This window comes from Diorhabda sublineata, chromosome 5 (genome assembly GCF_026230105.1).
Source record: "Diorhabda sublineata isolate icDioSubl1.1 chromosome 5, icDioSubl1.1, whole genome shotgun sequence".
In the NCBI taxonomy this organism is placed as follows: domain Eukaryota; kingdom Metazoa; phylum Arthropoda; class Insecta; order Coleoptera; family Chrysomelidae; genus Diorhabda; species Diorhabda sublineata.
This window is the reverse complement of record NC_079478.1, coordinates 9,264,983-9,290,548: the sequence shown is the minus strand read 5'-3', so window position 1 is coordinate 9,290,548 and position 25,566 is coordinate 9,264,983. Positions and strand designations below refer to the sequence as shown.

General features: G+C 30.2%; 1 protein-coding gene across 1 annotated transcript in view; it reads right to left on the bottom strand.

Annotated features, from left to right (window-relative positions):
• LOC130443727 (out at first protein) overlaps positions 1-25,566 on the bottom strand; it is a 230,430-nt gene that overhangs the window by 92,673 nt on the left and 112,191 nt on the right. The window contains exon 2 of the mRNA XM_056778489.1: positions 6,266-6,379. Within this exon, the coding sequence (XP_056634467.1) occupies positions 6,266-6,379 (114 nt within the window). The remainder of the gene's footprint in view (positions 1-6,265; positions 6,380-25,566) is intronic.

Genomic DNA, 25,566 nt, shown 5'->3' with positions numbered 1-25,566 from the left:
GTTTACTCTTCTACTTAAATATATCGATCAATAGATAATAAATAACAATGTGATGGAATGAAGTGATACAAATCACTTCCATTTATTTGAAATAATGCCTCCATTTATAGAAGGATGATTGGTTTTCACAACTCGTAGATCAACATTACTTTCTTTCTGCCTAAAAACACAGAAGAGACACGGATGTAACTTCACCGAATTCAATCCTAAATCTAGAGAATTCAGATAAAGAAATGTCTGAAACCATCAGCGTAGCATTGTTTAGTATTGTTGAACATATTAGATTTGTTCCAATAAAAAAACATTCAGACACGAACATGTTTATTACTAAAAATGCTGCAACCACAAATTGACGATTAATTTGAAAACGTTTCATCTGATTTTCTGGAATATAATTTCGGTACATGGTCGTGATGTGATGGTATGCAATACAGTTTAGTGAACTAAGTTAAAATGCTACCATCGCATTATTGCTGCTACCGGTAAAAATATTTATAGGAAGTGTTTAAATGTAAATATTTCATGCAAGAATGATTGCCAATGAGTTCAAGTGTAATGAACTATATTTGTATAATGAGGAATTTCAATATCCATGTTCGATTTGTGGTATTTTGGTCTAATTAATAAATATTAATAAGAGTTTAGAATTAAACGTGTGCGTTTGATTTGAGCAGATCACAATGAAACTAGAATATTATCGAGAGCTTAAACCGTAATTGTTCCGAGTTGACATTTTCCAGGATCGTTTCAAAAACGGTGCAAAGTCTGAATCTGCACGCAAAAACAGTTATAAACAATTTCTAAATCGTTTCGTGACGATCCCAAAATCATCAAATAAAATAAAGTTAGTATCTTCTCATTATAATGAATGGTTTATTATTGAATGTGTTAAGTACTCAATATTTTGAATAAAATATTGGCTTTTGAATAACGAAATTAGAGGGGCAAGCGCCTAATGCCAAGAGAAAAACAAGTAGCCTCAATGATATTTATTATAATCACTGTTGATTTTTTGTTTGCCAATAAAATGTTAAGAAGGGCAACAAAAATTTGTAAATTTTCTTTACACAAAAGAAATTTTTAATGCATGTATATGTTTTTGAGAAACAAATTTGAACATGCAAAATTGATACCATTCTCTGTTTTGAACAAGAATCTCGCCAATTGTTTGTACTAATAATAAGTGACGAATGTTGGTTTTTCGTACCTGTGACTGAGTCAAAATAATAATTAATATTACCACCTCCACCTTCATAATTAATGTCTTTTAAGAATAAGAAAAAAATAACTCGAACGGATTCAGCTTACCATTTTTAAACCATATCTATTAACCATATCTTTCTATCTATTATCTAAGGGGAAATCGACATAAAAATTAATGGATTGGATTCGAAAAATAATTCTTTTTTCATTAAAATTTATAGTTTTTTGGTCAGTCTGATTCAAACTTGACATAAGATATATTGAATCCTCATTTTTATTTACCAAAATTTACAGCGTTTTGCGTAGAAAAATAGATGGAAGGTGGAATTTACGAACAAAAAAAAACACCTTAGTAAAATTTAAAAAATCCATCGCCAAATATTAAAATTGGTTTCTAGAAACCATTACTAGAAGTAATGAGAATATGAGAATATATCTAAAGAAAAAATATCAGATCAATAATACAGATCGTGCAATATAAGAAATTGATTTGGGCACAGCAAAAACAGAGCGCGGAATATCTAACACAACTCAAAATGGGTAAAAATTGGAATACGAAGAAGAAAGTGGAGAAACTGAGAATCTGCTATAAAAAGCTGAAAAAATGATATGGAAAACGTTGACAACTTTGATCATTTGTAGGATCAGAAATGACATTGACATAAATAATTAATATTGCTACAGTACATCCATTTCTAAGAGCTTCTTTCTATATATTTTCGTATAACGTATAACGATTTTTTGTACAAGGTTGTTTTAAAATATTCAACTTGAAACTTGAAACGCTTAGTTTTTGTTTGACAATCGTATAAGTGAATTGTGACGATTAGGAAATAGAATAAATTGATTATTGAGCTGTCAATCCATATTTAATTCTGCACCATCATTTACAACTGCAAAATTTTGGGCAGCCGAATTGACTGACGACGAGCGTTCAGGACTGCTAAAAAAATGCAACAACCAGTGATGTTGCGTGCATGTGTAAGCTATCCGCGCGTCGAGTGATGCATTTGTTCACTTTTGACCAGAAGCGCATTCGAACGAACATTTCCCAATAAAAATGATCACGGAAAAAATGTCTTGTTTCTTGATTAGGTCCAAACTTTTCAAACAACCCTCATATATAGGGAGAAGCCGACTAGTGATGATACATACATACATTGTAGCAGGGAAATTGGTGATATGAGACCAGGAATTGTAGTCTTCGCAAATAGTAAAGATACCACAAAACTGATATCTGACGACGTTTAGTGATTAACCTGACTCAAATCTTTCGGAATGTCAGAGATACTTTTATATCCCAGAAAGAGTTGAAGGTAATTGTAATAATAGATTGAGGTAAAGTATTGACAATAGAGGACGTTACCTGACTGATAAAGTTTTCAAAACTACGTGTGTTACTTTTACCGTATTAGTATTTGGTAAATTTCCAAAAAAAATATGCAAATTTTTCAAAGATGTGTCAAAAGCATCGATAAATAAATATTTGCAAAACTATATTACTGCCGAATAGGTATTGAAGATTGAAGCATAAAAATTTGTGTTGTATAATCCACATTCTTCTCTAATTATTAAATTTGATTGATTCTAAATACGACACTGATCGAATGTTGGTTGAATAGCCAATTCCTTTTTCCCTTCATCTTTTCTGCGGCTGGCGCGAGATATATAGAAGATAAATCGACTACGGGTGTATTCCCCCGGGTAAGACACAAATAAGGTTCGCTGGATAAAAGTACAAATTCAATAACGGCATTCCACTTGTCTTATGTTTTTACCCTGAGGTATTTTGTTTTAACGTAATACGTAGCATCGAAATTTAGAATAATCATGACGATCGTCTATGGACAAATATTTTTTGAGATAGAAGATAATGAGAAGAAAATTAACGTTTATAAAATATCATCGTCTGATTAGAATTTATTTTGTTTCAAGTTTTTTATTGTTTTGTCTAATTTACTTTTAAGATTATTTTAGAAACAAAAAGTGTAATATTTATTTATTTATTGTAAGTTGGAACAATTGAATAAAAATTGAAATACACAAAACAAAACTTAAGTAAAAATCCGTAAATCCGTCAGAAAACTAAATGGAAATAAGATTAATGGTGCATAGATAGACTCAAAAATGTTTGTTTCACGAAATTTTGAGAATTTTAATGATAAATAGAAATCGATATGAATTTATTTTAAACTACTATCAAATACTCTTGTGAAGAAGAGTGTGTGGAATTTACCTTGATACTACTCCACGTTATCTCATCGTCTGTAATAATCAAGCACATGCCTCAATTCATCATATCAACTTAATAATGGTAAGGACGAAAGATTAAGTTCTATAAACGAGAATTGGTACTTTTCGTAAACTGATAGAGGAACAATTTCAAATTTCAATTATTACTGTATAATGATCACATTCAAATTCCATAACAAGAATATGGAGTTGTCTCCATCTTAAACGCTACACAATGTTTATACAATTGGTTCTGAACTCTGCTTACATAAAATTTAAAAAGTAATTTTACACAGAAAGATAATTCAATTCTTAGTTGGAATTAATCCGAAAGCGTATATTAAGGTACATTTCGTAATTTATTTTGAAAAGTTAAAATAAATTTATTTCGATCCCTCACTCACCTAAAAAGACACCGTTCTCTTTCCACTCCAACAACTTCTAAAACTTTAAAAGTTGGTTATGGTACTCTAGAGAGACTTTACAACTAGTGGGTTAAGGGATTCGCCCTTCGACTTATACGCCAACTCTATTGGAAATGAGAGTTTATATTTTATGGAAAGTAAATATTTGAAAACTTCTTTTGTCAAACTTATGTAGAGTTTAAGTGGTATGTGAAATGTTTTCTGAGTGGGATTAGTCACGAGCGTGCATAATTCGAATTTTATAATACAATACTCTTAATACAAATATTTTGGTGCAAGTTTTTCCAATTTATATTAACATCATGTTTACACAAATGTAAATTAATTAATTATAAATCGACTATTCTAGCTTAGTAATCGACCTTTAGAATTTAGATATACGTTGTAACCTTTCAGACAACCATCGTAATGTAATCCATTTCCTCTTAATGTTTATTGAGAATATGTTATGAGTTATAAACTGAATTTATGGATTATGGATTACTAGGTCAATCAAGCACTTTTTAATTACTTTCCTGGAGGAAAGGAGTGTGGACCAATCTTCAATTTTGACAAGAGGCCAAGTCGTGTTGAAATATATCAAATATTTCATGGATGGAATATTCCTACAGCGTTTCCAGTGCCATTTTTTGTGACAAAATATCTAGAAGGGTGTCAAACAGTCTGTTGGATTTGATATTGTAACCAAATAAATGTGTTTCATCACTGAAAATTACCTTTCCTCCAGCGTCTAGACGTCTGGTTTCTTATTATCAAAATTCTAGCAGGTTTTGGAGTTGTTATTTCGAATTGAAATGTTTATGAAATTTTTGTAACACTCGATTTTTCTATACCAACTGCCGTATCTACGGTCTCTAACTATCTAATAGTTAAAGACGCGTGTAAATTAAGAGCAATTTGTTTAGCACGATTCTTATGAGAAATATGTTTTGAATAAGCGAAAGTAATACGTGTTAAGAGGAGCATAATATTATAATACTCTAAAACCGGTCAAACAGTTTTTATATTTACAGTTAACTGTCAGAAATAATAGTTTTGAGGCGGTGCAGGATATCACTAGCATTGCAACCTGACACAGGCAAGAAAAACATCGAAAGAATAACTACGCTAAGGAAAATTCATCAATATTATTAGATAAAATTCGATTATAATGACTTTGAGTTGGATGAGAATTAAGAATATAAGTACAACGTAACTAAATCCAATATGGAAGAAAAGACAATTGTTTATACAGATGAAATGTTTACTCTAGTGACACTAGCAATAAAAGTGGAGAGACGAAAAAAAAATTCAGGAGTTTAAAGCCCATTAGTGAAGATCTTTGTATGTTTACAGGTGAAAGCGTTGGTTGGTTATCTAAGGACTACCATAAAGAGCTAAACTATGAAAATTTTGAATAATGGGTGAAAGGAAAACTTATTCCAAATATATTTATAGGTAGTGTTTTTGTGTTGGAAGGAAATACTGATGAAATGATATTTCATAATTATGTAATTAACTGATTAATCAGTATGTTTGGTGTTCGATAAAAACTGGATACTATGGCATAAAAGACATGTGATCAATTATAATCCGGACTGACAAAAAATAACTTAACTTATTTAAATAGAAATCTTTATTATCGCATTCAAATCATGCAAATGCTTAATCTAATTACTTTTTGTGGTTTCATTGAACTCGCGCGTAACCTGAAGTGGATTTTTGAGTTTTTAAAAAAATAAAGAGTCGCAGGAAGCCAAATGGCAGCTGAGCTATAGCTCTCGTTTCATTTTTGAACAAGACATCATGTTGAGAAATGTCGGCGCATTCATGCAGACGCCTCAAAACGGCCAACTATTACTCCTTATTAACTTATTAACTAAGCCACTGTAATGGATGAAAACGATGAGCATCACATCAATTTTCGAGGTCATATTCATAAACCCACGTCTTGTCACAGTAATGTTGCGTTTGATCTTGAGCTTCATTGTTTAGCATCTCTTTTGCTTCTTCAACTCGCAGTTGTTTTTGTGAAAGATCTAGGTCTTTTCATACAAGTCTAGCATTGACACGAAATCCAAAACATTAACCAAAATATGTCGAGTTGATCCATAATAGATGTCGATGGGATAAAGTCACGTAAAACCGTATACAATCCGCTGACAATCAAACACTGATTAAGATATGGCGCTTAAACAAGAACATCAAAAAGTTGCACCAATCTAGGGAAAAAAATTACCGGAAAAGTTTATGCGGGCAATTTAAATACATCATTTGATCAGACCATGTATTATTTAATATAATCTCCTTGAACTTAAACGTATTTGTTTCATAAATGTTCTAATTTATGGATTCTTCCTTCACGGTACGTTATTATAAGGCCTAAAGTGAATATATATTTTCCTTATATAGTAGAGTATACTCACATTTCTGAAGTCAATTAGTTGAGTGACAAGCGTGCCGTCGGATCTCTGAAATTCCAACGTGATGGTGTCGTCGGTGACGTTCGCCGATATGTTTTCCTGGACGACGTCTCCACCCTGGAATATAATAAATTGTTAATTTTGAAACGTTTTTTTTATCTTAGTTTAGTTTGTCACAGAAATAGATAGATAGATAGAAAGATACTTTTAGTCGACAAAAAAAGAGATAGTTGTCTTCAGGGTCTATATTTGCAATTGTATCGAACTATATATTATCATTTATTACTTTTTAATTAAAAACCTCTGGTCATTGAATGTAATTAGAATTGCTCATGTTTTTCAGAGGTTTTGTTATACGATATACATAAATAGATATGGACATGTTTATGTTAAAAATCGTTAGTAAATCAATGCTCTGTGGTTTATCGTGCGTAAGTAAGAAGATGTCACCTAACAGCTGTATACGATAAATAACCGTTCAAAAACCTTCCAGAATGGCGTAGGTGTAGACAAACGATTTGATGTGAATGTAGCATTTTTAGATAAATTGTGTGTAGTAATAAAAAATGTAATATAATTTTTGACACAAGCAGTTCATTGTTGAAAATTTCAACGACTTGCTTCCACCTTTATTTCAGCGAACACTTTTTCATATACACATATTTATTTCCTTTACCCTCCATAGTTTCGTTATATGATGCAATACCTCTGTTCTTTATAAATTGTGATTATTTATTCTTTTGTGTATAGGGTGGACAAAGTCTCGAACTTTTACTATTTCATATGAGTATGTAGTGAGTGAATGTAACAAAAATTGTTTGCTTGCATTCAAAACTTCAGAACGTCACAGTGTTTCATGGCTAAAATCTCACTAATGAAGCACACTAAGAAAAAACGTACTACTAACTATTGCAGTGGATTGTTATACAAGTGATTAGAACTATTTTAAGTTGAACATTGGTTAGGTGCGGTTCCTATAATTCTTAAAAAGAATGGGATGTATCTCTTATCATATCCAACTCCATTAAGTATTACATAACCGTGCTTTTAAAAGTAATGTGAATGAGCCTAATGTAAAATTAATTGCCATTAATTGCCAGAAAAATTTATTTGATTTTATGCTTTTTAAAGTTTCATGAAAACAGATGTGAAAACCGACTTAGTTTTCTCATTATGTAACTTCTAATTCTAACTTAACCTAACATGCAAGTATAATCGAAATCCTGCTTAATTCTACTTAATATGGGGGACAAATTTGGTATTTATAATATGGTACTCCTTTCCTCACTCCGTCTTTACAAAATTATCACAAATCAAATTTTATTCATCTATATTAAAATGCTTGACAAACTTCCAGTTATATAACTTGAAATTCTATTTGTGCTATAAAATTCATTTGAAACAAAAATGTTTATGAACCACGATGCAAATGGATTTATATGCATTCAACTAAATATTTGTGGATAAACGTATAAAAACTTATGAAGTCATCTAGAATTTTACTTAATGATAGTTTTTGATATCACTTGAAATATTTTATATATTTTCTAGTAAGATTGTTGTACCTTGTTTGTCACTTAGGAACTTTGTTGAAACGTGGAAGTTTAAATTGGGAAAATAAAATTTAACAAGCGCATGTGTGAGATGAGTCGTAAAATTTTCTTTGAAATCTGATGCTGATGCGGTTTCTAATCTCAGCAAAGATCCAGTGTGTTACATGATAACAACTTCGAAATTGTACATTTAGATTATGTTATATACATCACGTTCTTAATAAGTTTTCATTTCAAGGCACAAAAGAAACAAAAACTGTAAATTCTTTGAACGAATTAAAAAATAAATTATGTTTGTTAAGACATGGTGCCAACACGACGACTGATAGGTAAATGTATAGAGCTCGTTTTTTTCCAATTTGAACAGCAGATTAAGGAATTCCAACACACATAAAGGACTTACAAAAATCGAGCATTTTATAAATGATAAAATAGTACTATGCATCGTTTTATAAGTATAAGTAAGACCTGGATCTACCACCATGATCTTGTGTGAGTCTAAGCAGCAGTGCGAGTCCGGTACTTGAGTTTCAAAGCGTGATGATGTCCAGAAATCGGGAAAGACGGTATTAGCTTTATTAGGATAAAAAAAATGTATTACCTCCAAACTGTACCATGTTTTGGACTAATTGGATGTGGGAAAAGACCTGATTCATACAAGCAAAAAAACATTTTATCATAATGATAACGCACCATATTTCAAACTTCTAAGACTCTGGTGGAAATCAATGAATTAAATTACGAAATATTGCGACAGTAACCCTATTTACCAGACTCGCCTTCCTCGGACTTTTTCTGGGGTTACGAAAAAATTAACCTGAAAGTTTTATTATGAATACCGAAGATGCTGAAATAAAAGTGCATAATACATGAGATAACGAATTGCGTGAATATTTCAACTCATCGGGAATATAAGAATATACAATGGACCCCCACGAAAGTGAAAGCACTTTTTTCGATCAAAATTTGTCACCGTATTTTGGCAATCCAAATTATGCTGATTTCATGATACGTTTTGATGCCGATCTCTAACGCATTTGTTGAATAAAAGTTTTGCTCTTTGATAATAATCTCCCTTTTAATACGTTGCTTTAAATTATGATAAAATTTATTGCCTCATATGCCATTTTTATGTTCCAAAGCTCAAGAAAAATGTTTGGCGGAAACCGATTTCAGACAAATGGAGAGATGAATTGCCGAAAAATTATTTTTTTGATAATTTGTAGAGCATAAGGGAGAGTATGTTCAAAAATCAAATATAAAAACTCGCTCTCATATGTTGTAGAAAGAATTTTGATCTCTGTAAATAAGTACGTAAAAAATTAATGAAAATGATAATTTCAACCGGTGTACCGTTAAATCTCTAATCTCATTTTTTTGAATGGATTGTACTGGTTTTGTTAGGAGAAACAAAACGATTTGAATGACATGTGAAAAATGCGTTGATTCCAGAATTTTTTATTCATTTACAAAATGTGATGTTTATCCAATCTATGTACTCATTTCAATAGTCAATTAATAATAATTAATTATCATCAGAAAATAAATAGTAAAAGCGAACAAAACTAAAAACTAAATTAGTCGGCTATTTCATTTATAGAGAATAAATTTATTAGTACTGGAAGCAAAGCCAAATATAGATAGAAGGTTTTGTAGCAAATTGAAATTTGGCGCACACTTCTGGATAAGATGCATTTTTTGAAAAAAAAAACATTTACCCAAGAAGAGGTAACGGAAACCAGAAAAAAATTTAATATAAAAATATAATATAAAAAAATAGTTATTGATCATAATTTGAATATCGGATTAATTAGACAGAAATTGCTCTTATATAATGAAACTTTGTTGCAGATAAACAAGCATTGTTTTTCAAAAACCTTCAATTTATGTTCCAATCAAATTTCTTTGCGAATGCGACCTTGGAACTGGCTCTTTTTAAGTTTTGAATAAGGAAGAATAAGGGCCAGGAAAAGAGGTCCAAAATAAATGCATTCAACCTGTGTCGCGTTAATTTCTTATATAATCTCTACATGCTAAATAAAGATAAATTCATCTAATATCGGACAAAGATTTTGACGAATTGCATCGGAAAATTTTGAATTTTTACATTTAGTTTTAACTAACCTTTCTGACAGTGCCTTCTTAAAATTGATGAAATTTTTAATATCTAAATTTTCATACTCTAATGACATCTAAATCATTATATGGAAGGTTATAAGCAATTTTCTTGATTCAAACAAATTTATCGGTGTAAAAGTTAAAAATAATTTTTAATATGCGTTTGACGTGAAAAGACAGGTACCAATTTCAAGCTCTGGATCCAAGCTTTCTGATAACGTGATTATAAATAAAATAATTAGAATACAATCAGGAATTCATACCATTTAGGTATCTACAAACTAGCAAGGGATTTCGGCAAAATCCCATCTTTCTTTACTATATAAAGATTATCTCAAAAAGGCAACCCACTCTTCCTTATTCAAAACTAAAGAAATGTTGGTGTTTCGAAAAATATTTGATAGAAGAATAAATTGGAAAAATATAACGTACTTTTATGGTGAGACAGAAAAATAAGGAAGCATCTTACATCTTGGCTTTCAAAGACGTTTTGTTACGCAAAAAGGTCAATAGATTATTTTTATATAAAATTTAATAAGCTTCCGTTTAATTCCTTTCCAAGTGTATCGGTATTAGAAATATAATAATCAATAAATGCATTTTATAATTTTAAACTCAAAATTTTTTTGCCTCCTGCCATCCTTTTGCGGAAAACAATTTTTCTCCCAAAATGCATTTTATCTTAACTTAACCAAAATTTTATTTCCGCGTCCTTCCCAAATCTCGCTAGCGTATTTGTTATATAAACAATTCAACCACCCTTTGAATTTACTAAATATATTCTAGGATAAAGTGACAAACCATTTTATCATGTTTATATTTATCAAAGAGCGTTTAATGTTGAATTACTTCAAATATTCTATCTTCTACGTTCATTCTGTGTGCATATCCTCTTTAATTATTGCAATAATTACAACGAGTTCCCTTTGTTTCGAATTTGAATCATTCTCTACTGATGTGAATCATTACCCATTGTGAAGCTCTATTGTAAACTGATAATGGCACAATTTCATGCATATAGTCATACTCAATTTCAAAATGAGTTTCGTTCAGCTGCTCGTAAAAAATTAATTTTTTGTTTAGTTCGACATGGATTGGTTTTTATTTTTGGCAATATCACGATTTGTGTAATTGAATGGAATGTTCATTGGTGAGAATTTATGACATATTTCGAATAGATTCAGATTTATAAAACAAGTATTTTCAATTAAAAATTATAACAAACTATTTATCCAAAAAATGTGAATTCTGAATAAGTTACTTTGAGGTGTCCAAATCATTCCTTGGGTAAGGGTAAAATTTTTTTAATGAATTTTAGAAAAAATTTCACGCTATTCCTGGTATTAACAAACCTTTGGTATCTAGAGCTTAAAGGGTGATAATTTCGGCTTTAAAAAATCGCAACTCACTGAAAAATTTTTCCATATAAAAAGTTCGAATACGTTCAAAAAATAATTAATTTCAATTTGGAAAATTTTTTTTCAATTGTTTATACCAATTAAATTTTTCCAATTCTGTTTTCAACCAATCCTCTGCTCTTTGGATTTTTATTTCATATCCTATTAGAGAGTTTTATTGTATAATTCAAAAATGGTGGAAAACATTTTGAACTTTTTTGTGGCACGTAAAATCAAGTTAGAATTTTTTGAAGCTGTAATTATTATTTCTCTCTAGCTCTAGCTACCCTTACTTTGTAAATATTAGTAATAGTAAAACAAATTTTTTCATCTCTACCCAGACGATAATTCCAAAAAATTTTTTATAAATTTATTTTCGACACTTCGAAATATCTTATATTAACAATTTAATTTGAGGATCTATTTTCTTGGTCTAAGAATTTGCCACCGTTTTTAACATACAACAGAAATATTCCATTAAGATATTTCGACATTGGAAATCAACAAGTTATATTTAATCTCAAATCAATTCTATCATATCGATAATTGATCTAATTGCTTCGATCCTAGTCCTAGATAACAAGTTTTTGTTTGAGTTCGCCCATGGGAGTTAGAAACCAATTGATCTATAGAGAGAAGTCTGAGTATGGTTAATTTATTATGAGTTTTCGACTTGAAAATGGTTCAGTAATCAGTTTTAGATGTAAAGTTTCATATATTATTAAGAAATTATTTATTTATTTACGATTAACAACTTCTATTATGCTTACAAGAAGTACCTATTATAATAAATGTAGTTTGTATATTTGACCTATCAATTTGATATGGCATAAAAATTATAACCATGTACATATTAAACTAAAACATTGTCAGGTCACTAAGTTTAGACAGAACCAAGAGCGACTCTCTGAACGTTGTGTCTTTTCTATGTGGTATCAAAGAAACCATAATAATACAGAGTATCTAACAAAAAATGTATGAACATTCTTTCAACTCTTTTAGTTTTTGATATGTGTTTTAAAGGTTTTCAAATGGGATCATTCTTAAGATATGTGGATTGATGTTACTGTTAGTTTTTTACGTTATCGAAAATTTATTACCACCGTAATATTTAATTTAAAAAATATTTATGGAAAAATTTCTAATTTCAAAATATTCCTTCAACGTAGACACAGAAAAGAATTAGTTCGCTTAAAGCAATTAAGTGACCATGAAAAAAAAAACATTTTTGGATAATACATTTTACTATAGATGAAATTTGAAGTGAGTTTTTAGAGGGTGACAGCTTCTTAATTATATTGTTATTTTCTACCAAGTTTTTCAAGTCATCTGACATATTGAGCGAACAGTTTTGTCGATCAAAATTTGTCACCGTATTTTGGCAAACCAAAAGTATAATCTTCGTTGATTCTTTAAAAACTGGATAACAGCAACTGACTAATATTATGCTGATTTGATGATACGTTTTGATGCCGATCTCTAACGCATTTGGTAAAGAAAAGTTTTGCTCTTTGATAATAATCTCCCTTCTAATACGTTGTTTTAAATTGTGTTAAAATTTATTGCCACATATGCCATTTTTATGTTCCAAAGAAAATTTATTACCACCGCTAGTTGAAGTGAAATTTTTTATATGTGGTTGTAATTCTAAAAGATGGAAAGTTAGTTTAACCCCTACTTTAGAAGTGGTTATGTTATCGTTACTTTTCTTACTTTCATGAACGTAATATCTAATTTAAAAAATATTTATGGAAAAATTTCTAATTTCAAAATATTCCTTCAACGTAGACACAGAAAAGAATTAGTTCGCTTAAAGCAATTAAGTGACCATGAAAAAAAACATTTTTGGATAATACATTTTACTATAGATGAAATTTGAAGTGAGTTTTTAGAGGGTGACAACTTCTTAATTATATTGTTAGTTTCCACCAAGTTTTCCAAGTCATCTGACATATTGAGCGAATAAATGGAGGAAGAGCAATAAAGAAGATCTAAAAAGGAAGAGTTAAAAGAAAAAAGAGGATTGGACGTATCGGAAAAAAGTGATTAGATGAAATAAGATGTAGAGAGGATGAAGTGTGGGAACGAGATTATTTATAAAGTTCGAGTATCTTAATGATGGCAACACATTCCATTATAATTTCGAAATATATTTGAAATGGAGAAACTATTGAATTCAGTGTAAGCATAAGATTAGTTTAGTTGATACATAATCCGCTTCGGGCGATGATTCCTCAAGATTGAAGTTTCTCAATAACGTAGTATCTGGAAAACTTATTACAGCCAGATATTCAAATTCGTAACAATCCATTTCGAAGTTTAAGTTTAGTTCTTCTCTTATTCAACTGTACACAAGTATTCTTGAGTTTATCAGCCTCCTTTAATATTGTCAGAATAGAGATGAGAGATAATTTGGAGTGACATTACTCCCTACAAGGTAATTAGTTCTCTGTATTGTTGAGAAATACCGAATGAGCCTAGGGTGATACGATAAAATAGTTCAATTTGAATATTCAATTTATTCTACAAATGATGGAAGCTGCAATAAGATACTTTTCAGAGATAAATATGGATATTAATAATTTTCAGTCTAGTCAAGACAGATTTACTTTGGTCTATAGGGTAAAACAAATGAAATGAACTTTGGGTTTATAGGTATTAAAAAACCATTGAAGTTATTTATTCAAAGCATTTCATTGTGAAAGTAACAAAAACATTAATTTCGATAATATCGCACCCCCGGAAATCAATGACCTAAGTGCAATTTTTCGAAAACATACATCTAGTTGACAACTAGATCTTTGTGAAAACAACGCGAACGATTGATGTGCATATGCGAAAAGTTACATTGTCAGGAAGGTAAATAAGACAGAGATTTAAATATTATTTTGAAGCAACAAAGACTTTTATATGATATTTTATATCATTATTACTTGGAATGCATATATTATTATTGTATGTATCAACAAAGTCGCTAATGTATTTTGGGTTATGTTTTTACTAATTATTCTAAAAACGACATTATTGTATAATGTGGTTTGATTGTTCAAAACACTGGTTTTTTTCTTGAAAAAGAAACGATATAGAAGTGATTTAACATCATGATTCTCTGTATTGATTGCTAATTTTGTCTCATTGGTCATAGAAATAGAAAATAGTCATCCCAACCATAACAGATAACTACAGGGCAGCAAAACTATCGATGAGTGTGTTGTGATTGGGACCTGATTAAGTAAAATTTTTTCATAAGTGCCTTATAAGAGTACACCCTCAAAATTAGTGTGATAATGTACAATTATACATTCTTTCATTGGAAAGGAAAAGAAGATCAGAAAAGTGTATAAGAAATCAGAATCAAAGCCGAGGGAGTGATCTAGTGAACTGATTACACCAATAATGAAAAAAGGAAATCTTTCTAAATAGCAATTATAAAGGAAATCATATGGTTAACACTATACATAAAATACTAACAAGGGCTATAAATAAGAGACTGGAGAAATTAGTGGAACCAGAAATAGAAGAGTACCAAAGAGGTTTTTTGTAAGAAAAATCAATAGTGCTATCCATATTATAAAACAAGTGCTCGAAAATTGCTATAAGCACAAATTTGGGATACAACTGCTATTCATTGGATGCAGCCGACTGTATGAAAAGGAGGACAATTATAACGGGCATGGTACAATTTAAGGTATCATAAAAGTTTTTACGATTAGTGAAAACAGTTAAATTCTAGGGGAAAAGTAATATTATAAGAATGACCATCCGAGAAATTCGAAATAAATTCTGGAGAAAAATCTTTCAAAATGCTTCTGGTTACGAATGTAATGTTGGGAACTTAGTACAAATTTCTTATTACCTTTATGATATTTTCGATAAAAATATTTTTTGTCCATATTCCGTAATTAAATTATTGTAGAACTATGTTTTCGTTTCAGTCTAATTTGTCGAATATAATCTTGAGCTCCATTGCTTGTATATATAATATATGTGGAAACAATCATTATTAAAGACCGTCAAGATAATGAATTGCCTACACGCTAATTGCTTTATATGTTTACTTATTGATTGTGTGTGGACACGTATTCTTGTACCCTCAAGTGCTAGCCGCCCCTGCACCAACCATAAACCATCTATTTTATAGACGTTTCACACAGATCGCACATGGTTGAATCATTTTTTTAGATCAAGTTCAGAGCCCTAGATAGATCTGCTAGCATAATTGATATCAAGTTGGAGAATTTGACACAAAATTGTTCAATTTAATGTTGGTAGACATTGTGTAGTTTGTCTTAATGACTCATTATTGTTATATCTTTGTGATTATGTATAGTGTTAGCTGTGGTTAATTTTTCAAAATGACTGTCAAGGAATGTTGTGATTAAAATTGAATCTATTAATGTGATGGATTTGTTCCCAAATACTCATTTAAACTTGAAATTAATATTAATAGATGGCTGCCAGCTATAAACAATACTAAATTAACTGTAAGGAATGTATGTATGTGTATATAAGTTCACGTGTTTGACTTTATTATTATTATTATTGGGTCCACTTACTTAGTATGTAACATTATACAATAAATTTTATGTTTACCTTATGTTTAGACTATTATTATAATTGAAGGATTATCAGATTACTTTCAAAAGCCTTCTTGTCTACATTTCACTTGAGTAACGAAATAACTCTTATAATAACTTAAATGTGTTTCTCCTAACACGGTTACAACTAATAAATTCTCAAATTTATTTTTTTTTTCTTAATATTTCCCAAAATTTCATCTTCTGGGATATACTATCTTGAAAATATGCCATTTGAGAAATATTATAAACAAAAACAAATTTAAAAGTTCTGATGGAGCAGTATGAACTACCTTCAAATAATTCAGATTACGCGAGTTACATATGAAGTAACAGCTAACGGCATATAATAAATTTGATTCCGCGGGAAGACAGAAGATAATAAAAACTGTATATTTTTTGATATTTCATTTTTTTTTAAATTCCAAACTCGAAGTTTTAATATATAATTGGAGCAGTCAGTAGGATACGCACGGGTTTCGGAAGTGAACAGTTTCGCATTGTGTCGGAAGTGAAATTCGGTACCTTGGAGTTTCTACACCTTAAATGCGTATTACGACCTTATAAACTCTTAAATTAGGCACAACGAGAGCAGGGAACCACGAAAAAAGACCAGGAGAGCAGAGAGCTCGAGTTGACGAATAATCATTTTCCTTTTTACCTCTCCAAACCCCTCTGTATGAGGATTTTGGTGAAGATAGTTAAATTCTGTTCATTGTGAACAAATTGCTTGTTATAAACATTGATTTTAAATTAGTAAATTTAACTTTAAATATGCCTGAGATGAACTGAGATCTTTTAAAATCTATAAATATAAAATTAAACCGTATGACGGCAACAGTAACACATTAAATAAATTTCTAATTAGGTGTGAAGTCCTTATCAACGATTATTGACAATTTAATGATGCACAATTATCTAAGCACATATTTCAATCAGTTCAGGAAAAACTTATAGATAAAGCGGAAATATTATTGGGTAATCGTGCTGAGTTAACAGATTGGCCTAGATTAAAACCTATTGACTATTTAGTCAAATAACTCACGAGAATGAGACCATTTCGTAATAATCCTCATGTAACTAACACGGAGAAAATATTCCAAATAAACCATTATGATAAAACTGCACTTAGCACTTTTATAGCAGGTTGTAGTGGTACGTTAAGAAATAACCTGTATCTTAAAAATCCGGCTTTACTGGAAGATGCGATGGCCTCTCTGAATGAATTTGAAAAATTATACGGCAATCTAAATGACAATAGCCGAGCAACGACTTCCAGATTTAATAGTAATAATCGACAATCCTACTGATTGCGCCAATTACATTTACAAATATATTTGTATTGATGAACGCTAGAACAAAAAATGAATTATTGAAAGAAAAACAGTTTTTATTATCTTCTGTGTTTCCGTAGAGTCAACTATTACTTCATATGTAACTTGCGCAATAAATAAAATTTGAATCTGCTAGTATTTTATGAAGGATTCATATTAGTAGTTCAAGTTTAGACCCCTAGTCGACGTCAATTTGGTTAGGTAACAAATAACATTGTCGTGATATATTTAAATATAGGTGATTTGTGGCTCCTAAAATCTACGAAAAGTTAATGTTGGCACATATGTAATTTTTTTTTGTTTAATATGAAGAGTTTCCAAGAGTAAAAACTACTACTGTATGTAAAAATAAAATTAAACTTTATAATAATTCGGCATCGTCTACAATTAAACATTTAGATATTGCAGCTTACGTATTATTTTTTCATTTTATTTAAAATTATATTACCTTATCCAACTTCATCTAACTGCAACACAACAATTTATTATTATTATTTCAAAATTTATATTATTATTGTTTTTTTCGTTATATGTATAGAAAAAATTTTCATACTCATACTCGCTTTTTGATTCAATCTCAACTTACTTCTTATGTCGTTCTGTTGTTAGCGTAACTCATAGTCCGTAGGGTGAAATCAGTGATGCAAATTTGTTATATTCCACCTTATCGTAATAAGATCTTAATGGTCATATTAGATATTCAACTGATCTCGAGGGCGTGTGTATGTGTGTGTAGTGAGATATAATAGGAGTTTTCGTGCTTAATAAGTACACACAAGATTGATTATAATTTTGAACTAAAGCTTGGTTTATGCAGCTGAAATAAAACTAAATTGACAACTATACTTTTTTCGTGGTAATTTTGTTGTTTATCCAGTAAATTAAGGATAATAATTATCAATTATTGGTATGAGTGCTTTTTGTCATACAAATATTGGAAGCTCCTGACACTGTCTATCAGTGTTCCATCTGGCAGGAATCTTCCCATTTAGTCCTCAAGGAATAAATCATCCCGCCAAGGAGGTTTTCCCGCTGGAACTTTCGTAGGAAAAGGTAAGGTAAGTCATTAGGTTTTAGTTTATTTCAGTCTCTGAAGCTGATAACATGGATATCGAAACGCGCGTCAGACAATGTAATTGTGATTGTTGGAATAGTGGCGGTATAAACAGTGTATTCAGTATGAATATTATCAAAGGTTCCAGCTTAATTAATACATATATATGATGTATATTACATATAATTATTATTTTCACACATACACTTCAGAGATAATTTCGTTATTCTGTTTAGTTATCTTTTGTATACTTTATATTTAGATTTTATTTTATTTGTATCTTTATTTAGTTATTTGTATGATTGTGAACAGTTTTTTCACAATAAAGCATTACTCTCTCTATCATTTTAAAACTACTCTTTGCCATCTAAACCACAATTTTTGATTTGGGAATAATATTCTAGCGATCAGAAGATCTCCAGCCATAATTTGTCGGAAGACTTATTAATGCGAAAAATATCAAAAATTTGAACCTACTAAAAATGTAATTTTAACATTCAAAATAGCAATGCTTCACATACAGCAATGAGTTGAGAATGGTATCTCAATTTAGATATGTCATCTTGACTAGTTTATAGAATGTGAGAACTACATAACTGCTAAATATCAATTTTTCATTCATTACCAGTTAGAAAAAATAAAAAGTAATGAAATTATGAAAAGCAAGAGTAATGTATATTGACTATTTGACACTATTATAAATGACCTGAAACGAAACCAATCTACACTTATTTGTTCTTTCAACTCCTTCACATTTACTAGGTTATTGGGTAGAATTGAGATCTAGGAGTTTCGGTAGCCATTCGATAAGTCTTCTTCTACCTATCCATCTGTTACTAAATGCAGCATCGAGATACTCACGAAGAGATATGGATTCAAATAGACCTACAACTAATCCGTCATGGGAAGTTTGCTAGGGTGACAATAGCCAAACTTCATCGATTAAATCAAACATTTGTGAAAGAAAGAGAACGTGTACACTAATACGACCATCATTGTCCGATGAAGCACGATCAACTGTCAAAACGGAACTTGTTTCCGCCAGACTGCCTGTATCTACAATACAAATTAAGGCGTAATGAAACAAATTCCCGATGAAACTCCCAAAATATGAGATTATTTGTTGTAGTCAGTTATGTTTTGAGAAGAAATATCTTTAAAGTCCTGTACTTAAAATAAGGGAGAACCTGCAAGAACATGTTTCAGAAGTATAATGCCAGATCGCATGTTGATCAGTTTATGCAAAATCATCTTAATGAGGTTGGAAATGGAACTATGGATTGTCCAAATATGGAATAATTTTGAACATGAATAATTACTGCCGTGCTGTTATTTAATTATTCTCATATTCGCATTTTTATATTTTTTTCATGTTTTCTCCATTTTTTCCTACATTCTTTTAAAATATTGTCTTGTCCTTATTAAGTTAGAATGATAATATACTTAATCAAGTTATTACTATATATAAATATTATGAAATTAGTAATATTTTCCATAATAGAGTAGTTTATTTTTATGGCTAGTGTGGAATCAAGCTCTAAATAAATTTAATTCAAATCTCTCTAGTAAGGATATGATAAATTTATTAAAGATTTTTTTTCAAATTTTACCATCTATTTCTATTTTTCATCACAAGATATTGGGAAAAAACAAAAGGCAGATAATGTATTTTCGTCTGCCAAGAATATAGAAATAGTTATTTACGTTAAAGTCCGGGAAGTGATTTAGTACGGTACGAAATAGATGGTTATGGACGAGGCGACGAATGAGCCGAGTCAAGAAAATCTAATCGAGTACCGTAATAATAACATCACGGACGTATATCGTAATATGTTTTTTTTTCATACTGTTTTCTGTTTTAAATAAAAAACAAAATGTCATATTTGACAATTTTACTGAAAAATACCTCATTTGATTATTGTCTTATTTTTTGAAAAAATATAAATTAATAAAAGTCACTAAGGTAATATTGTAAACAAAGGCAGACATATTGAATTTTGGAAATACTAAAAATTATTTTCCGAAAAAATGGCTGATAATTCAAATAACAATAGTTGCACCCATTACTGTTACCATTCAAAAATTAGAATATAAGTTTAGGTATTGATGTAAATTGATTTTTTATTTCTAATTATTTCAAACGGGATTGGGAGAATTTAAGTGTACTTTAAAGTACACCCATACCGTAAAGTGCCATTTTCTGGATTCAAATTAGTACTGTAAAGTCGAATTTACAGTACAGTATGAAAAAAAAATATTACCAGTAAATATTTTTGGTTTCTTGAAGGAAATCAATTCCAAATTATCTCTTTTGTTTAAAAATACTCTCATTACACCCAACAAGTGTATGAAATAGCTGTAAACGTGTAACTACATTTTTTATTATATAATTTGTTTATGAACAATGCTTCTTGTCACATGATATACACAAACTGTTTAAAAACGAGAGGTCTGTGTAAAAAGCACTTAAAGCTTTTCATTACGATTTAACGAACTTTACGTTCAAACAGAGACCTAAAAAATAAGAGAATAAATTATTCAGAATTTTACGTGGCAAATCATTTCAGTCATCAAAAACTTAAGGTTATTGCGATTTTCTGGTTTTATATGTCCGTAAAAATTATTTGGAAAACTTCCTAACATAACATAGAATCTTGAATAACATTTTTAGCTAAAATAACATTATTATTTGCGTTATTATGAAATTTTTCAATTTCCTACAACAAACAGGATAGAATAGATCCTAATACCATAGCGATTTTTTTCAAACATCGATGGATGACTGTACAAAAAATATTATCAAAAGTTATGTTCAATACAAGTTATTAATCCCCATAAATCCTTTGACGCTTAAGTTTATTGTCATGTTTTTGAAGAAACTGTACAATATCCTTCTTCAAATGTTACCTCGCTATTATTCTGTTCAAGATAAAAATGAAAAGCTACTCGGCGCTATGTCAGGATTATATGGTGGTTGTTCGATAACCTCCCAGTGAAATTGCCGAAGAAGTTACACTAGCGCGATGAGGACGGCCATAGTCGTGGATCACACTAATACGTTTTCGGTTGTTTTTTGACAACTCATACATAAACCAATTGTAATATACATGGTATAAATGATAGATTAACATTCTTTCCAGCCCATCGACTTTTCTTATAATTTGAAAATTAATGACTTACTATGTCGAATCGTATATTATTGGATACTCAACAAAACGATGTACTAGAAATATTTTTACTAAGTCTCAGTTATAACGATTTGTGACCTCACATAGTTTCCGAAAAAATTAAAGCGCATTAAGAAAAATGAAAGAGGAATAAAGTTTGATATTAAGAGTGATTCTATCACTGAAACAACCACTACTGTCAGAAAGTTGTATGAAAAATGTTTTGACTTTCTTATTTAAAAAAATAACTATATATCTCCATCTTCGTTAAATATATATTTAACCCCCATAAGGGTCTTAATAGTGAGTCTTACAGGTTATACATTTCTTATCTATTATCTGAAAAGTATGATCTTCAAAATAAATTCATATTTATAGCAGATAAAAGTGAACAAAACTTCGTTATATATTATATCATTCACTTTATGTGACTTAAAGCTCAATATATTTACCAGTGCGTTGAGAGCTTTTTTCTAACGGAAAATGTTAGAAATAGAGATAATGTTTGATAAAACTGTTAACTCCACTTCACTAAATTACGCGGATTGCGACGTGAAATTTGCTCAAGCATGGAATTGCAAGTCTCGTTTGTTGCGGACTTACCGAGATTTAAATAAATTTACGACTACATACTTTTCTTTTCCTTTCCAATTCGGTGAGTTTCATATCCTCTTGGATATCAACGGGGTCATTTGATTTATTAAAACCCATAAAATAGATTCCATTTATATTTTCCAAAGAAGAAATAACTATTATATATTATTTATTTCGGTTATACTTCAAACAAAGTATTGAATGTAACAGTTCGCGAAGTAGAATATTGTTAACAGAGGATGGATGTTATACGAGGATGGTCCAGAAGTACCTGGTTCTACAAAGAAAAAACAAACGTTTTGGAAAAAAAATATTCATTTTTTTTCAACGTAATCTTCTTTTCCAAGGTATGTTTACTAAGTTCAGTATCCTTGTATAATCTCTTATCACCGAATCATTGTTTCTGGTAACAGAAAATAATCCGATGGGGCCAAATCTGGTGAATAGGGTGCATGAGGTAACAATTCAAATTTTAATTCATTAATTTTGGCCAATGAAATAATGAATGTGTGAGCTAGTGCATTGTCTAGACGAAACAAAACTTTCTTCTTAGCCAAATGCAGCCGTTTTCGCTTTATTTTTTCTTCAAACGTTGCAATAAGTTCGTATAATATTCGTAGTTTTTCTTTTTTCAAGATAGTCAATGAAAATTATCCCACAAACATCGCAAACATGCGAAGCTATGCCTTTCCTGCAGACAGAACAATCTTTGCCGTATTTGGAACCTCACCTTCAACCAACACAATTAGTGAATTTTTTGAAATTCTATTTACATCTCCCAAAAAAATAACCTAATTATCTGCAAAACTCTAACAATGGTAATTTCTTTGTTATATTTATTTTAATATGACTTCTTCGAGGCGAGTTTATAATATTATTCCAAATAATCTTACAACATTTTCACATTAATTTAATAATCTTTCATAAATGTGCACTTGCGTTTGATTTTCTGAGGAAATTCGTCCAACCAAAAAAATTTTCTTTTTAATTATCGCAGCCGCACGTTAAAAATTTGAATTTTTTTTTAATATACAAAACATTTCTGGATATCAGAGTAATATTCAAATGACAAATTTCCTATTTTTTTATATCATCTCCAACCTATGATGATGATGAACAAAATCAATTTAGTACACCCATATAAAATCTGGATATCCCTAATGTCGAAATAGCACAACATCAAGAACTTTAGCGCGAATTTTGCTTTTTAGGACAATCTTCTATATTGTTCGTATTAAAATCATCGTTTCCTTTGATTTACAAATTTTACAAAGTTTTCCATCGACCATAACAATGACACTGTTTTTGCTCTTCATACCATGCTCTATATCGGGTGAAAATTCTTGGTTTTCCACGTTTATTTCCAACTTATAAGTAATTTTAATATAACCGACATAGAAAAAGATTTAACTAACTAACACCAAGAATATAGATAATTATTTCTTAACAAAGTCTTTTTGATATCATATTATCACAATCTATTTTTGAACTCTTAAATCATGTACCAAAACTATTGCGACATACGTTATACTATAAGATATCCAAATAGAAAGAAGAATCTTTTATATAAATCTTTTTCCTAGAATCAACAAAAAGTTCACAAAAATGATTTCAATATATAAAGAACTATTCTACTTAACCAAATTGTGTTATTCCAAAGTCAACTTCTACAACAGAAAATCTATCTAGAAATTTGGGAAAGGCCTTTAAAACTTGAATAAACTTTTAAATAGAAAGTTGGACTTGTAAATAAGATCTGAAAGACTCCAGGAGAAAAGAAAAGAACAATTCGAGAATTTCCATTAATGTTTTCCCAATTGTTTCGAAATCCAGTTACTGAAAGTAGTAATAATTTAATAATTAAAAGGAAGTCCCTTACTCTCTTTTATTTTATATGAATTATTTCGCAATGTTTCAATGTAAAATGTAGCGATTTTAAAAACAAAGTAATTAACAATATGATTATTCTGAATCGGAAGAATCATCTGAACTTATATCAATTGAAGAACTCCGTTATCAATATCATTTGTAAGTTTTTGAGGCAGTTTCCGCAGACTTTTTATTAATGGATTCAAAGAAATTAAGAGACAGTACAAAATATCTTCGTGTCTATCCTATTCGAAAAGCAAAATTTTGAAAGGGCGCTAAATTCCGCAGATTTTCATTAATGTTGCTACAAGAAATGATACTCAATAAATGAGACATTATTCGAAGACATGTTATAACATAGCCACACTCAACTTTCGAATAGTCACAAAAATTTTAATGAATCACATCGAACTGTAATTTTACATTAATATCATTAACAAATCTGTGGGGGGCTAAATCCATTGCAAAAAATATTAATATAAATTAAAACACTGCCTAATATCTCACTAGAACACGTGTTCGATTTTTCGATTCAATTACAGCTCGAAATGAACAAGTTCAAACGTATGCCTAGGTCAACATGCACACTGTATTATCAAACGTATCACGTGTTTGTGCCGTTTGGTTATTAAACTATGCGACCCAGTTAATTTTGGTTTTTTTTTGCCCAATTTGTTTCTCAATTTCTGCCATTTGACCCCTGTGAGCGCCGCTAGAGAAAATAAGAACGTCAGGACCATATTTTATGTAGTACGGGAGTCGGTGACAGTTAGTTGTCGGTCATTTTAACTGTATCCTAGGGAAGTAGGAAAGAAGGTAACCATGGGAAATAAGCCTGAAGTATGCTTAATTTATAGTAAGATATAACAGACCGACAACAGAAACACTAATATAACTACATAGTTACGTCGAGAACAGAGCTATTTAAAGGAGAAGGTAAGCCCTGAAGACTTTTAAAAAACAGAAATTTTTCAGGACAGAACGAACTACTAAAATACGGTGACCAGCATCTCAAACAGAAACTTACAAATCTTATCCGAACAATCCTGCTACATTGTAAAATAGCAGACATATGGCGAGCCAGTACAATTATATTCATGTTTAAAAAAAAATAAACAAGATCCGTCTAGCTACAGGGGGATACATTTGCTAGATACAACATGAAAAGTCACTACAAAAATAAACACCACCAAAATTACTCGATTACAAAACTGAAAGATGAGCAGTAAGAATTCATACCATTATTTTCAACATAATAATGGATGAAAGCAAAAAAATTAAAAAAGGCTAGGGAGGCTACGGGGCTGGTGAACGGTTACGGAATGGTGACAGAGAAATCAAAATAATGCGCTATGCTGACGACGCCTTGATATGTGCCAAAAACGAAGATGATCTACGAAAATATCTTTAATCTTACAGGAAAATAGTATATCACTATCTCGACAACATCAAAAAAGAACATTAGATGCAAATTGGAACTAGAAGTTGAAATAATACAACAGAGAATGAGATGTAAGTTCTTTGGTAATAAGAGGACAACTCTTGGAGACGAAAAAAATAATAATTGTCAGGCGCATCTCGGGAAAAATACTATTTGACCGAGAAAAAACCGAAAGCATCAAACGATTAAGTGAAGTAGAT